Source organism: Lepidochelys kempii, chromosome 2, assembly GCF_965140265.1.
Source record: "Lepidochelys kempii isolate rLepKem1 chromosome 2, rLepKem1.hap2, whole genome shotgun sequence".
Classification (NCBI taxonomy): domain Eukaryota; kingdom Metazoa; phylum Chordata; order Testudines; family Cheloniidae; genus Lepidochelys; species Lepidochelys kempii.
Window position 1 is genome coordinate 27,156,491 of NC_133257.1, and position 16,575 is coordinate 27,173,065.

Genomic DNA, 16,575 nt, shown 5'->3' on the forward strand with positions numbered 1-16,575 from the left:
CACGATGAAGCCCTTTATTTTGACTTAAAGGGCTCTTAAAATCGATTTCCGTACTCCACCCCTGACAAGTGGATTAGCACTTAAATCGGCCTTGCCGGGTCGAATTTGGGGTACTGTGGACACAATTCGATGGTATTGGCCTCCGGGAGCTATCCCAGAGTGCTCCATTGTGACCGCTCTGGACAGCACTCTCAACTCAGATGCACTGGCCAGGTAGACAGGAAAAGAACCGCGAACTTTTGAATCTCATTTCCTGTTTGGCCAGCGTGGCAAGCTGCAGGTGACCATGCAGAGCTCATCAGCAGAGGTGACCATGATGGAGTCCCAGAATTGCAAAAGAGCTCCAGCATGGACCGAACGGGAGGTATGGGATCTGATTGCTGTCTGGGGAGAGGAATCCGTGCTATCAGAACTCCGTTCCAGTTTTCGAAATGCCAAAACCTTTGTCAAAATCTCCCAGGGCATGCAGGACACAGGCCATAACAGGGACCCGAAGCAGTGCCGCGTGAAACTTAAGGAGCTGAGGCAAGCCTACCAGAAAACCAGAGAGGCGAACGGCCGCTCCAGGTCAGAGCCCCAAACATGCCGCTTCTATGATGAGCTGCATGCCATTTTAGGGGGTTCAGCCACCACTACCCCAGCCGTGTTGTTTGACTCCTTCAATGGAGATGGAGGCAACATGAAAGCAGGTTTTGGGGACGAAGAAGAAGATGATAGCTCACAGCGAGCAAGTGGAGAAACCAGTTTTCCCGACAGCCAGGAACTGTTTCTCACCCTGGACATGGAGCCAGTACCCCCCGAACCCACCCAAGGCTGCCTCCTGGACCTGGCAGGCGGAGAAGGAACCTCTGGTGAGTGTACCTTTTAAAATACTATACATGGTTTAAAAGCAAGCATGTGAAAGGATTAATTTGCCCTGGCATTCGCGGCTCTCCTGGATGTACTCCCAAAGCCTTTGCAAAAGGTTTCTGGGGAGGGCAGCCTTATTGCGTCCTTCATGGTAGGACACTACCACTGCAGGCCAGTAACACGTACTCGGGGATCATTGTACAACAAAGCATTGCAGTGTATGTTTGCTGGCATTCAAACAACATCCGTTCTTTATCTTTCTGTGTTATCCTCAGGAGAGTGAGATATCATCCATGGTCACCTGGTTGAAATAGGGTGCTTTTTTTCAGGGGACACTCAAAGGAGCCCGTTCCTGCTGGGCTGTTTGCCTGTGGCTGAACAGAAACGTTCCCCGCTGTTAGCCACAGGGAGGGGGGAGGGTTGAGGGGGTAGCCACGCGGTGGGGGGAGACAAAATGCGACCTTGTAACGAAAGCACATGTGCTATGTATGTAATGTTAACAGCAAGGTTTACCCTGAAAGACTGTAGCCACTGTTTTATAAAATGTGTCTTTTTAAATACCGCTGTCCCTTTTTTTTTCTCCACCAGCTGCATGTGTTTCAATGATCACAGGATCTTCTCCTTCCCAGAGGCTAGTGAAGCTTAGAAAGAAAAAAAAACATACTCGCGATGAAATGTTCTCCGAGCTCATGCTGTCCTCCCACACTGACAGAGCACAGACGAATGCGTGGAGGCAAATAATGTCAGAGTGCAGGAAAGCACAAAATGACCAGGAGGAGAGGTGGCGGGCTGAAGAGAGTAAGTGGCGGGCTGAAGACAGGGCTGAAGCTCAAATGTGGCGGCAGAGTGATGAGAGGAGGCAGGATTCAATGCTGAGGCTGCTGCAGGACCAAACCAGTATGCTCCAGTGTATGGTTGAGCTGCAGCAAAGGCAGCTGGAGCACAGACTGCCACTGCTGCCCCTCTGTAACCAACCGCCCTCCTCCCCAAGTTCCATAGCCTCCACACCCAGAGGCCCAAGTATGCGGTGGGGGGGCCTCCGGCCAACCAGCCACTCCACCACAGAGGATTGCCCAAAAAAAAGAAGGCTGTCATTCAATAAATTTTAAAGTTGTAAACTTTTAAAGTGCTGTGTGGCATTTTCCTTCCCTCCTCCACCACCCCTCCTGGGATACCTTGGTAGTCATCTCCCTATTTGTGTGATGAATGAATAAAGAATGCATGACTGTGAAGCAGCAATGACTTTATTGCCTCTGCAAGCAATGATTAAAGGGAGGAGGGGAGGGTGGTTAGCTTACAGGGAAGTAGAGTGAACCAAGGGGCGGGGGGTTTCATCAAGGAGAAACAAACAGAACTTTCACACCATAGCCTGGCCAGTCATGAAACTGGTTTTCAAAGCTTCTCTGATGCGTACCGCGCCCTCCTGTGCTCTTCTAACCGCCCTGGTGTCTGGCTGCGCGTAACCAGCAGCTAGGCGATTTGCCTCAGCCTCCCACCCCGCCATAAACGTCTCCCCCTTACTCTCACAGATATTGTGGAGCACACAGCAAGCAGTAATAACAGTGGGAATATTGGTTTCGCTGAGGTCTAAGCGAGTCAGTAAACTGCGCCAGCGCGCCTGTAAACGTCCAAATGCACATTCTACCACCGTTCTGCACTTGCTCAGCCTGTAGTTGAACAGCTCCTGACTACTGTCCAGGCTGCCTGTGTATGGCTTCATGAGCCATGGCATTAAGGGGTAGGCTGGGTCCCCAAAGATAACTATAGGCATTTCAACATCCCCAGTGGTTATTTTCTGGTCTGGGAATAAAGTCCCTTCTTGCAGCTTTTGAAACAGACCGGAGTTCCTGAAGATGCGAGCGTCATGCACCTTTCCCGGCCATTTCACGTTGATGTTGGTGAAACGTCCCTTGTGATCCACCAGAGCTTGCAGCACTATTGAAAAGTACCCCTTGCGGTTTATGTACTCGCCGGCTTGGTGCTCCGGTGGCAAGATAGGGATATGGGTTCCGTCTATAGCCCCACCACAGTTAGGGAATCCCATTGCAGCAAAGCCATCCACTATGACCTGCACATTTCCCAGGGTCACTACCCTTGATATCAGCAGATCTTTGATTGCGTGGGCTACTTGCATCACAGCAGCCCCCACAGTAGATTTGCCCACTCCAAATTGATTCCCAACTGACCGGTAGCTGTCTGGCATTGCAAGCTTCCACAGGGCTATCGCCACTCGCTTCTCAACTGTGAGGGCTGCTCTCATCTTGGTATTCATGTGCTTCAGGGCAGGGGAAAGCAAGTCACAAATTTCCATGAAAGTTTCGCAGCCACTAGGAATTGTCCCAGACCTGCAACACTATGTAGTCCCACCAGTCTGTGCTTGTTTCCCGAGCCCAGAATCGGCGTTCCACAGCATGAGCCTGCCCCATTAGCACCATGATGCATGCATTGTCAGGGCCCATGCTTTCAGAGAAATCTGTGTCCATGTCCTGATCACTCATGCGACTGCGCTGACGTCGCCTCCTCGCCCGGTATCGCTTTGCCAGGTTCTGGTGCTGCATATACTGATGGATAATGTGTGTGGTGTTTAATGTGCTCCTAATTGCCAAAGTGAGCTGAGCGGCCTCCATGCTTGCCTTGGTATGGCATCCGCTCAGTAAAAAGGCGCGGAACGATTGTTTGCCGTTGCTCTGACGGAGGGAGGGGCGACTGACGACACGGCTTACAGGCTTGGCTTCAGGGAGCTAAAATCAACAAAGGGGGTAGCTTTACATCAAGGAGTATTTCAGGCAGGACTTCACAGAGGGTTCCAGTAAGAAATGGTGCACCTAAGTTATTGTTCTTATTGGAACAAGGAGGTTAGTCTGGCCTCTGATTGATACATGGCTAGATTTACCTCGCTGCGCCTTCCCTGTGAGTGACTGCAGTGTGACCTAGAGGAATGAGTCGCCTAGACGGGGAAGGGGGGGAAGCAAATGAGTACAAAACAAATCTGGTCTATTTCTTGTTTTGATCCACTCCACCTATCTTTTACATCTTTGGCTGGCAGCAGATGGTGCAGAAGGACTGCATGCCATCCACATCTCATGGTTGCCTGGCAGAAGATGATGCAAAAGGACTGCTAGCAATCCGTATCGCCTGCCTGCTCACCATAAGATGGTTCAATAGGACTGACTGCAGGACTAAAGAGAATGACCTGGTCAAGTCACTCCAAATTTAGTCCCTGCGCCCATGTCTGTCCAGGCGCTCCTGGCCGACGTGGCCAGGAGCACCTCGGACATGACAATGACAGCTACCAGTCATACTGTACCGTCTGCTGCCACAAAGCAAGGGGTTGCTGCTACTGTGTAGCAATGCAGTACCGTGTCTGCCAGCACCCAGGAGACATACGGTGATGGTTACCTGAGCGGGCTCCATACTTGCCGTGGTATGGCGTCTGCACAGGTAACTCAGGAAAAAAGGCGCTAAACGATTGTCTGCCCTTGCTTTCACGGAGGGAGGGAGGGAACAGGGCCTGGCGATATGCACCCAGAACCACCCGTGGCAATGTGTTAGCCCCATCAGGCATTGGGATCTCAACCTACAATTCCAATGCACAACGGAGACTGCGGGAACTGTGGGATAGCTAGCCACAGTGCAACACTCCGGAAGTCGACTCTAGCCTCGGTACTGTGGAAACGCTCCTCCGAGTTAATTCACTTAATGCACTTAGAACATTTTCTGTGGGGACACACACACTCGAATATATATAACCGCTTTCTAAGAAACCGACTTCTATAAATTCGACCTAATTTTGTAGTGTAGACATACCCTAGGTAAATTGAAGAATTCTTCTGTCAACCTAGTGCTGTCCACACTGAGGGTTAGGCTGGCTTTTCTGTTCTCTGTGTGTGTGTGTATGTATGTATGTATATATGTGTGGATATGTACTTCATACCCCTGAGTGACACAGCTGGATCAACTTAACTTTTTAGTATGTAGATCTAGTCTAGAAGATGTGAATTTAAATAGATGTAGTTACACCAGTATAACTCCCCAAGTGGACACACTTTTTCTGGTATGAAAGTGGCTTTTTTCGATTTAACTGTTGCTTTGAAGGAGGTTTAAGCTAAACCTAAAAAAAGACACTCTCAAGAGTATCCGCACAGGAAATTATATCAGTTTAACTATATTGGGTAACTGGTAAATATTTCCTGTGTGGACAAGTCCTAAGTGTTACCGTGGAACTTGCGTTACCACCACTACTTTCTAGCCTCTCCAATAGCTAAGGTTTTTGACATGAGGACATAAACAGTACCTCTGAGTCAGTCTCCTGCTTCTGAGATAGAAGTTGCTGCCAAGGCCAAATCAGCTGCTACTCCAGCACTCCAAGTCACTTGTCACTTTATTTTAGGTGTACACAAACAGAGTATTCACTTTGGAGGAGACCCAGTTTTTAGTGACATTTATTCCATATTTGTATATATTCAGGTATGCTGTAAAAGATTCAGTTGCATCGTTGGTGAGTGACATGATTTCATATGATCTGCAGATATGAGGCTGCAGATTGTTTTTTATGCACTATTAGAATCAGCTATGGAATCCTACTCTTGTTGCTGAAATTGGTCCTTGGGAATTGCAGAATTTCATATGCTTTACCTTTCAACTTATAAAATATATTATCTTAATTTTCTAACATCAGGCATGGTTGGAATATAGTACTGGGGCATGGATGCACTCATGTGCCCGCCCCATAGGTATCTGAATTTATGTAGCGTCTAAAACCAGCTTTGATATTGGTTGACTCTGACTGCATAAAGACAGCCTCTCTGCTTCCATTTTTGTATCTGTAAAATGTGGGAAATATCTACATCCTGCTTCTGAGGATTAAAGCTTAAAAAAGTGTCTTGTAGTTGGAAAAACAGTATAAATGCTAAGAGTTGCTATTAGCAGAACAAAGTTGGAGCTGGTAAACAAGCTGCAGGAGAGCAGTGAGGGGATACATACTGAAAGGTTATATCATTGCTATGTATACAGTATTGAGGAGTTCAATAAAACAAAAGCATCTGGTATCATTTGGCACTATGAAACTAATGCCCTGACAAAAGGAATTAGTGTTTGGCCTAAGGGCAATGAACAGTGTTGCACTTCAAGGCTCAAAGGCAAAATATCATTTGACAATAGTTTTTCCTGCTTGGAAAGAAAATTGGCACTCTCCCCTTCTGTATGCTGCTGTAGTCAACAGTTGGGCTTCATTCCTTTCTGCACTTGTGAGGTGTACGTCAGACTGGTGTCCTGCATTGTAATTATGTATGCATAGCTGCTGAACAGGCTGATTATGGTCTGATATATTGGTGCTTATTTGCTGGCTGTTACTTTGCTACCAAGATGAAGACTGTGCATTTTCACTTGATTTTTTTTTTTAGTCACTGTTTTGCAGTTATATAATGCTTTTAATCTTCAAAGTATTTTATATTAATCCTCTCATCACTACTGTGAGTATTATCTCCATTTTATGGATGGGAAACAGGCAGAGAGAGCTTTTGAGTAATTTGCCTAGAACAGCAGAGGGAGTTTGCACCAGTAACGATTGGGAATCTGGACATCTAATGTGTATTGCCTTACACACTAGAACATTGTTATGGATGTACATTTGGTGTTCTCCAGGCATTGTTACAAAATTGAGTGTCTACAGTGTTTGTGAGCAGAGTGGCACAATGCAGGGAAAAAGACAAAATATAGCAGACAGCTGGCAAAATAGTATAGTGCCTAACCTGAAAAATCTGATGTATTTAGGTCTGTGGTACAAAACAAATGCAGTTATATGCCCAAGAAAAATGTTTTCTGTTAATTAAATTGGGCAAGAACACTGAAACTTGTTACAATTTTTTTTCAAACTGTTTTATTAAAGGCAGCTTATTTTCAATTTTTTGTTGTTGCTTAGGCCCAAAGCTTTTTTCTAAAGTAACTCCCCGTCTTGCTCTGCCACAAATAATATTTCGGATCCAGTTTCAGTGTTTTATCTCTTCTCTACTCTCCCGCCCCACCCCCCGCTCCCTAAAAATTGCCCTCTAGACAAAGGTGTGATTATCAAGTATAACTCTGCCACATCTTTTATTTCATGTAGTGTTAAGATTATAGATGTATATGCTTTTTATATTGCACTAATGCTTAGCAATTCTATAAGAGTACTTCCAGTATTTAGCATATAAAACTAAATTTCTTGAATTCTGAATTAGTAAAATGGGCAGCTCAGCTTACTGTTGTAGAATCAATAATGTGGGGAAGCTTTGGGAAATTATTTTTTTAGATATGCTTAGTAACTGCCAGAGGTTCCCTTTTGTGTTTAGGTAAGCCTGGTTTTACTATTTCATTTGAATTCAGTGATGTCCGTCACTTTGGCCCATTGCCTGCAACAATATGTCCATAGTTAAAAATGCTCCTTTAAATTGCCCGTGTGTTTAACCGTACATACTTGTACACACTCATAAAATCATTGTGCCTTGATGTGTAGTGAAATCAAAATGCTATTTAAATTGAAATATTAGAGATATTGAAGCATATTAAAATGCTCTGACTACAGCCTGACGAGTATTAGCATTGTGCTATGAGTATGATACTACCAAGGATTTCCCATTCTTTCATATCTCTCTTGTGCAGAGGCAGCCACTTAGTAATTAAGGTTGTGACTAATTTTCCATTCTAAGCCAGATTTTCGCCCCCTTCTAAAATCCACAAAGAAATATTGGGATCAAAATTGGTAGAGTAGTTGTGAAGCTGAAGTAAACTGGACTCCTCACCTGGTCGGAAATGTGACGGTGTTGCTTTGGAGGCCCCCTAGAGCCTCCTAAGTTTTGCAAGGGTGTTGGTGCATTCAGCAGCATGAAACCTCTCTTGTGTGTGCTGGTGTACACCTCCATTTCTTTAACAGGCATTAGCCAGGTGGCCCTTACGATTTCAGAAGGAAGGTTGAATGACCCTTTCCCCCAAACCTTCTTGCTCCTCCATCTCGTGCTGTGAGTGTTTAAAAACAACTAAGCAAATTCTCAGCAATAATTAGTTTAGGTAGATTAAGGTTTTGAGTGCATATTAGTAATTTAAAGATAACAATCCTTATAGAAATTTTGTAGTTACCAAAAAATAACCGTTAAAAGGTAGGAAATTCAGAATTGAGATTACACTTTCAAAAGACTCCAATATTTATCAATTCGTGGTTTAATGTACCCAGGCTACCATAATGATGCCCCCAAAATGATGTCCTCAGAAAATCATATGACCTTATCCATCCATATTTCCCCTTATCAGTGGTGGTAAAATTAGAATGCTCTTAATCATCCAGTACTCCTATAGAGATGATAAATAATGCTTAGCTCTTATATAGCACTTCACTTTGTACATATCAAAGTGCTTTACAAAGGAGGCAAGTATCATTAATCCCATTTTAAAGATGCTGAGGAAACTGAGGAAAAGGGAAATGAAATAACATTCTTTTTCCATGGTTGCACAGCAGGTCAGTGGCAGAGCTGGGAATAGAACCAAGGTCTTCTGGGTCGCAGTCTTGTCTCCCTTCCACTGGTGCACACTGCCTCCCTTTAGGGAAGATTTTTCTGTATCTCTAAACCTGTTAAAACAAAACTTGTTCACATAATTTTAGTGAAGTCAAGTGCCCTGGACATGTGGAAAACTTAAAATAATAAAAATGGAAAATGACTTCGTCATCGTGCCAGTGTATCACTTTCATGACTGTTTGGGATATATATTGAATGCATGTCAAAGGAGGGATCCCATAATTTATATGCTTAAATTCAATATTTTACTTCAGCACGTTATTTTCAATCCTGATCTTGGAGGCTAGGATCCTGAAATAGCATGAGGTGCCTTTAAATCTGGGAGCATTTTATAGAGCTGCAAATAGACAAAGCAAGTTTATTTTTATTTTGTCTCTGTCGTGTTCTGTTCATTTCTTAAGGCCAAATAAGCGTGGATAACTGTCTCTGCAGGCTTTCCTCTACTTCAGAATGAGGGTAAAAATTTAGCACAATCCGTGTGAAAAATGGATGGTTGAATTATGAACTTTACTGCTGCTGCTTTTGGCTGTCACTTCTAAACCTTTTCATATGCAACTGCTAGAAGCTGAAGCCTGAAAAGTAATCCTTTTATTCACAGATGGCACTGCTAGCTCAGTAAGTACTGCAAATATTGGAATGCTGGTAGTTCACTAATATAGCAGAACACATTTCATCAGACAGCTGACAGCTAAAAGCATAAGACTCCTTTTATACCAACTGGAAAATATTAAGTTGAAACTATAGCTTGTGTCTAATCTTCCTAAAATGCAGATACATTGTACAGTAAGGGAGCATGTTCATCAGGTCTCACCCCCAAAACAATGGTAATGTATTGACTTTTGTTCTAAAAACATGTAATAAAAATACTTTTTTAAAAATATTAAATGTTTTCAAAAGATTCAGATTTTCTAACCTATTTGTGGAAGTAGCAAAAATAACCCACCGAAAAATACTTGGTAATGCTCTGTCGGTAACATTCTGTCTCCATTGTAACTAGGACGACTGTAGGGCCTTACTCTTGTTACAGCCCCATCGTTGCTTCCTGATGGTATGGTAATGATATCTAATGCCCTGCTGCTCAAACAGTTGGAATCCTGGGGCTGTATTGTAGAAACATACCGACAAGGCAGTCATTCTGCAGTGCCGGTGGTCTTGATGGTTTCCATGGTAATCAACATGAAGCCATGTACTGTGAAATTTATAGTATGATACTTTCTATAGCAAATGGGTAACTTAAAATATACAAACATAATGGTGGTGTATTATTGTTTGTACTGAGGTAGCACCCAAAATGTACTACAGTACCTTCTTTTCACACAGAAGAGAGAGCTCATTCTTCAGAGAGTCTATCTAAAAGGATAGGTGAAGATTAGAAGAGATGCAACATCCAAACAAATCAATCATGGGGGTGATTAGCATATATCTTAATTTGATTTTTATGTTTGATTTCAGTACCTTTCACTTCTCTCCATCATTTGATGACCTTATCGTTATCCAATACAAAGCAATTCATATTCAGTTCCTTTCCTCTGCATCAGTGAGCAGTCCACTTACAGAGAAAAAATAAATAAGTAGATGATTTAAACAAGTTTCAAGATACCTGGAGGGCACTAACTTCAAACTCTGGACAGAGAGGAGGAAAAGCACTGTATGAAAGATTAGCATCCCTGGCTCCCTCAACCAAAAACTCAGGGCTCCCAATCCAAGTCAGTATTTCTCTAACAAAAACAGGGAAGACAATATGTTTTTTTTGTTTGAAAGATTAAACCCAAGCCAAATCCCAAGTACCATTTTAAAAAAAATCAGACACCTTTTATATATCAAAACAGTAAAAATGACAATTTTTTTCTCTGGAGGTCATTTTTAAAAGGATTAGATTAGGGCTGTCAATCACAGTTAATGCATGCGATTAATGCAAAAAGAATTAACAAGATTAAAAAGTCACAATTTTAATTGCACTGTTAATAGAATACCAATTATAATTTATTATAAATATTTTTGGATGTTTTTCTACATTTTCAAATATATTGATTTCAATTACAACACAATACAAAGTATACAGTGTTCACTTAATTTTTATTACAACTATTTGCACTGTAAAAAGGGTAAACAAAAGAAATAGTATTTTTCAATTCACCTCATACAAGTCCACTCAGTCCTACTTCTTGTTCAGCCGATTGCTAAGACAAACAAGTTTGTGTACATTTACAGGAGATAATGCTACCCACTGCTTATTTACAATGTCACCTGAAAGTGAGAACAGATGTTCTCATGGCACTGTTGTAGCTGGTGTTGCAAGGTATTTAGGTGTCAGGCATATGAATGTTAGGCTAAACATTCATATGCCCCTTCATGCTTTGACTTAAAGGCTCTAAAATTTTACATTGTTAGGTTTTTGAGTGTAGTTATGTTAAAATAAAAAGATCTGCATTTGTAAATTGCACTTTCACAATAAAGAGATTACAAATATTTGCACAAGTACTATAGAGCAATCAAAAATAATGTAAAATGAGCACTGTACACTTTGTATTTTCTGTGTTGTAACTGAAATGAATATATTTGAAAATGTAGAAAAAATCCAAAAATATAATTTAAAATGTTATTCTGTTATTGTTTAACAGCGCAATTCAAACTGTGATTAATCATACTGTTTTTTAATTTCATGATTAATTGTGATTATTTTTTAAATCATTTGCCAGTCCTAGAATCAGTGTTCCCTCTAATTTTTAACAGGCCATGTGCACAAAAAATTTCTTCTGTACCGCCGCTGAAGCCAAAAAAAAAAAAAGGCCGAAGCCGGAGTGCGCATGGTGTTTCACCGTGTGCGTGGGGTTTAATATCTGTGTGCACGCGCACAGCTTACAGGGAACAGTGCCCGGAATAGATTCTAAAACTTAGATGGGAAATGGAGTTGCAATGTGCTAAATAACCTTTTTAGCCAAGGTCCCTGTTTTTTTTTATTACTCAAAATATCAAAATAACTTTCAAGATTTACTGTTGCTCAAGATTTGTAGCTTGAATTGCTGTAATTTTTAATCTATTTTGATAATAGGGCAAGTAGGAAGCTGTGTGTTTGGGAGAGTTCTGAATATATGTTGACATCTAGATACGTCTATATGAACATCAGTTATCTCATCTCATCGTGGACAGGTATTCTGCATCATATAAATATCCTTATTGGCAGGCTCTGCAGATATATGAAGTTGCGCACAGATTGGATTCGTCACAGGATAAGTCCACATATCTGTTACAAGGGGTCTGACTGTTGTTTGCAGGACCTTGGAGACGGATACCAGACCTTTCAGTTACTGCAGGCTTAGAGTGACCAAACCTAAATCTTAGATTTAGTTAATAAGGATTGGCTGTAAGCATATATTTGGGTGAGATCTAAAATATTCACTGACCTGGTGGGCAATGTATCTGATCTCTTGGGATTGATAGTACTTTATAGGAATAAGGCTTTTTTTAGTAACCCCTCTCTGTATTAGACTTGGCTCTCTGAGTGGGAGCCAAAGGGCTGGACTGCTTAAAGGGAACTGTATTTTGGCTTCTTGGTAATCAGTGTGGTAGCTGTTTTGTTATTGGCTTGGTGAATATAAATATTGAAATAAATCAGTAGTTTTGGGGATTGTCTGCCCTATTCCTTGCAGTTTGCCCTGAGTAAGCATTCTCAGTGTAGCCCCTCCAGGAACCACGGTCACTGTGAGACAACAGGGCTTCCTCTGTCCCTCCCTCAAGAAGGGAACATCTGTAAAATTCAAGGAGCTCACTCAGATTATCTCAAAAGTGAGCCTTATTAGGGTTCCACTTATTTCTGTACTACAGCAGCAGGTGCCGTTCTTCCTTCAGATTCACTCTTCTGTGCTATCTTGTTGTCTCAAGATGGAGGCCACTCTACCTCTGGCCTACAGATAAGGAGGAAAAACTCCATAAAATCAGGGTATACTCTGAGACCCGAGAGGTTGATCGCTCCCATATGTAAAACTTAGAAATTGAGAAGGAAAGGTAAAAGATTTATGGGAAGGACACTTAAGATTTTGACCCCTGAAGTCACTCCTCAACAGTGGAAATTTTTAAGGCTCTGTTTTCCCAGTAAAACAAGGAACAGGAGGGGCAGGGATCCTCTTCCTTCTGGTCTTCCTCTTCCATTTGACCACAACACAAAGTTTCCCAGGGTAAAGGCTCTAAAAGGAAGAAAAAAGGTCACAGAGTACAGAGAGGTCCTCATATTTATTTTTGTGGGAGAAAGGCCAGATTTTTTTGGCCTTGGGGCTGGAGCCCACAGAAGAACAACCTCACTCAGGATTTTTAATAATGTTTTTAAACCATCCTCAGGAGTATTATGCAGACTCTGTATCCTTCCAGATAAGGCCCTGAGAAAAGAAACATTGGAGAGAAGTTGAGTTGAATCCATTCTGAAGTATGTTATGTTTTATACTCCCCAAAAGTTCACGCAGTCCTCATGTTTGGTTAAAGAAATTGCAAGTCTTTATTTAAAATAATTAGTAAAAGCAAAGCCACCTTAGCAGCCTTTCATGCATCTAATGCTTCCATGTCTTGGCTGTAGCCATGTGTGTGGTCTCTCTTTTGCACACTGTGCCATTCAAGTTCAGAAGTCCTCTGGACTGGGAGGCTTCAGTGAAAAACATCTCCTTATCAGTCATGGCAGATTGCCCTTCTCCCCAACTCTGAAAAAAGAAATACCCCCCCCCCCCCACAAAAGACATCTTGAGATGCTCAGTACAAGCAATGAGTTATGTAACTCTCACAACACCAGTTCTGCCTAACTCCATGGAAGGCCAATCCCCAGGGAAAGTAAGTGCTGTTTACTACTGAATGTCCCAGCTGGCAGGTTCTTCAGTGACTATAGACAGTACTGCCATGGAAACCTCCTTTAAATAAAAATAAAATAAAAACCTGAGAGCCTTGTAGCCCAAAGAAATACAGATGCTATTATAGGTCTTGGCATGCTTTTGATTCATCCAAGAGTTGCAAGAGAGTGATCCAAGTGGCATGAGGTATGGAGGAGATACTACAGGAAAACTCTGTGTCCTTCAAGAAAGGGTGATTATAGGTTGAACCAATTGGGGACCAAGTGGCAGGAATTATCAAAGCATTAGATCAATACTATATTTGAAAAAAGCACCCCTCCCCCCATTTAGGCAGCCAGGGTTGCACTATTCAAATTAAATGCAACACCAAAACCAAGACTATTCCTCCAACCAATTGAAACACAGAGTATAAGGACTGCAGTGGGTTATCTTCTTCAAATTTGGAGAATGGATCTCCCAGAAAACAAGAAGGCTTAGGACCTTGTCCTGGCACCCAAGAGTCCCAAAAAAGGAGGAGTGCTCAACTTGAAGTTCTTGAACAGATTCCTTCAGAAGCCAAAGTTCAGGATGGAGACCCTGAATTAAACCAAGAACAGGATTCCCAAAAGGATTTTTTAATTTCTATATCATCAGGTGTTCTTCATGCTGTGTCTTTGGTCCTCCTGCCTCTGTAAGGGTGTCTTCCAAAGTATTAGTTTGTCTATTTTTCTTTGAGCAGAAAAGGGGTCAAGTGTCATACCCATTCTAAAATGACTTCCTCATCCTAGCACCTTTCTTGGAAAAGGCCCCCAGAGCAGCTTTTGCAGACCCAAGTTCTATTCTGGAATAATATGAATTTGTCAACACCACCAGATGCTGAATGATTCCATGCAATATATCCTTCACAGAAGTTTACTTCTTTCAAAGGACAGGATTCAGAAGCTGGTGGCCTGAAGACATGATGCCATTTGTTCTCCAGTCACATCAGGGATCTGTCTCTGATCAGAATTATGGTCTGTTGTCCCCAACATACTGTTGAGTGAGGTTCCACATGTGTCTTCTCTTTGCCCCCTTGTCAAGGGATACTCAGAGGGCCAGAGTATGTGAGAATTGGAGAGGGAAGCTGACATCCAAAGTTAATGAATACTATGTGGGAGGGCTCTTCTTCAATTGGCCAAAGCTCAGAGCAGTCAAAGATGTCCTAAGAACTGTAAAAACTCCAGTCCTGATGTGCCGGTGATGTATTACAACACGTTGGCAGTGGTTTTTATCACTAAAGGAGGTAGCAGGTATCAGAACTGTGCTATGTGCTTCTAATCCTCACTGTTCCTGGAGCTGCAGGCATCAGAGGTACCCCCTAGTCCCCAGCTGCTGAAGGAGTTTCCTAGCCCCTGTGCAGCTGTTCACCGTCGGGCAGTGTGGGGATCCATAGATCCCTATTTTGTCCCAGTTATTTTCAGTAAATGTCTTGGACAGGTCATGGCTTCCGTTTATTTTTCTCTTTTGCCCATGACTTTACTAAAAATATCTGTGACAAAATCTTAGCCTTATTAATAGGCCATCACTACAATCATGCATGTTCTCCCGTGGCCAAAAGCATGACTTTCTTTTTCTGTTCATTGTTCTCCAGGACAATTTTTTTTTTTTTTTTAAAGCAAACAAAAAAACAAACAGAAGTGAGAAAGAGAGTCCTTCACTGGCCAAGGAAGTCCTGGTTCTTATATCCAGCTGAGGTGGCAACCACCACTCAGCTATGCCTCCTCTACAGGAAGGATCTGCTCTAACTACTAAAATTCCACACACAGGCCTAGATAGGTTTAGTTTATCTGCTTGATATTTGAGAGTAGGATATTAAAATGTGGCCAAACCCCTCTGAGCTGGACACAGATGCTGCTTGATGTCCTCAGGTATTGAGACTGCACCTGTTCCTTTCTGGGTTGGGCGTTTGCCTCCTTTGCTTATGGGGGCCCAGAAACTCCTGACAGTCCTCCTTCCTATCACAGAACCTCCCCCTCCCCGCATTTCATCCAAGATGGCATCTGCCTCCTGGTTCCTCCCAACTGTCATGCAATACTCTAGTTCATGGACCATCTAGACTGTTGATGGTCCAGAACTTGGCAGCTTGCACTTACGTGCAGTCTGAAGGCTTATTACATCTTCTTGCTATTTGACAGCAATGAAATAAACTAAGATATTAAAATGTTATAAAACTTGAAAGTATTCCACAGCAGCTTCTTCAGAGGCCTGGTCTATGTGTAAAGCGTAGTGCTAAGTATTGGCAATGTTGGGAGCACTTGTGTAGATGAGCAGCTGGTGTATGAAACATCAATTAAATTAGCTTTGAGTAGGGCTGTGAGACAAGGTGTGTGTGCATACACACAAACCCCAGCTAACTACTGGCAACATGTCTACTAGGCCTCTTGCCATTTCTAATGCTGATGGAGCTAATTTGGTGTTAGCAACAGTGAGAATTTCAGAAAATTTCCTTAGACCTCAAGTACAGTACAAAGCTTCCAATGCCTGCCTTACCATTAACCAGTCTTTAAAAAAGAGACTAGATTTAAAGTCTAAACCTTTACTAGTTCTGATGGGAGTAGAGCCTTAATAGTTACTGGCATACTGTTCTGCCAGGTCACCCATGACAGTATACATAGTGCTAATAGGTGTTAATGATATACATACTTATTTCTAATAACAGCAGTTGGCTTTTTACCTGTGACAGTTTGAACAGATCAATAAGCTGATTTCAGTGGTGTGAACACAAGATTTGTAGCACAAGTTGTAAAGATAGAAATATCTGAGACTTTATTACCTGAAAACTTGTCTGTATGGAAAAGTCATATCAGTATACTCTTGAGGTGTGAATTTAAACTAATAATGATACTAGTGTAACTCCTTTGCTCCCCTATTTTAATACAAAAGTGGCTTTTTTCACTGTAATTTGGCACTTAGGAAGGGGTTTAAGACGAACTGAAGAAAGCTACTCATAATTGCAAATACATAACTTGAAAACAAATGAGATGACCGGTTAAATGTTCAAAGCTGACCCTCAGTCTTGCTATGATTATCAAAGAAATTTGGGTATACCTTTACATTTAAAGATTTTTTTTTTGTTTTTCAAGGCGGGACATGAAAATACTGGATGTCAAGCTGTCTCCTCATCAGTGTGTAGCAGTGTTTGGATAGCAGCATGTCTTGCAGGGCCTCTTTAAACTTCAACTGTTCACCAAGTATTATACATTAGGTATCACTTAAAACAGTTGGAGTCTTATAAAAACAAAAGTGTTACAAGAATGAGATGTCTGCATTTTCATGGGGCACATTTTTTGTTTCTTACGTTTTTTGGATCTTTATTTCAAAACAGACAATCA

At 42.1% G+C, this 16,575-nt stretch overlaps 2 protein-coding genes across 3 annotated transcripts in view; both read left to right on the forward strand.

The window, feature by feature from the left end:
* EIF3H (eukaryotic translation initiation factor 3 subunit H) overlaps nucleotides 1-16,575 on the forward strand; it is a 120,220-nt gene that overhangs the window by 13,019 nt on the left and 90,626 nt on the right. The gene's annotated exons all lie outside the window — the stretch shown is intronic.
* Nucleotides 210-2,146, forward strand: LOC140905853 (uncharacterized). Its single transcript, XM_073329346.1, has 2 exons — nucleotides 210-851; nucleotides 1,438-2,146. Exons 1-2 carry the CDS (start codon nucleotides 287-289, stop codon nucleotides 1,956-1,958), a joined length of 1,086 nt encoding a protein of 361 aa, XP_073185447.1. The 5' UTR covers nucleotides 210-286; the 3' UTR covers nucleotides 1,959-2,146.

What these genes read in the sequence shown, in the direction of transcription:
- LOC140905853 (XM_073329346.1), top strand. Translation starts at nt 287, where the DNA reads ATGCAGAGCTCATCAGCAGAGGTGACCATGATGGAGTCCCAGAATTGC. An exon ending in AGGCGGAGAAGGAACCTCTG is followed by an intron (nt 852 to 1,437) that starts GTGAGTGTACCT and finishes TTTCTCCACCAG; the next exon opens with CTGCATGTGTTTCAATGATC.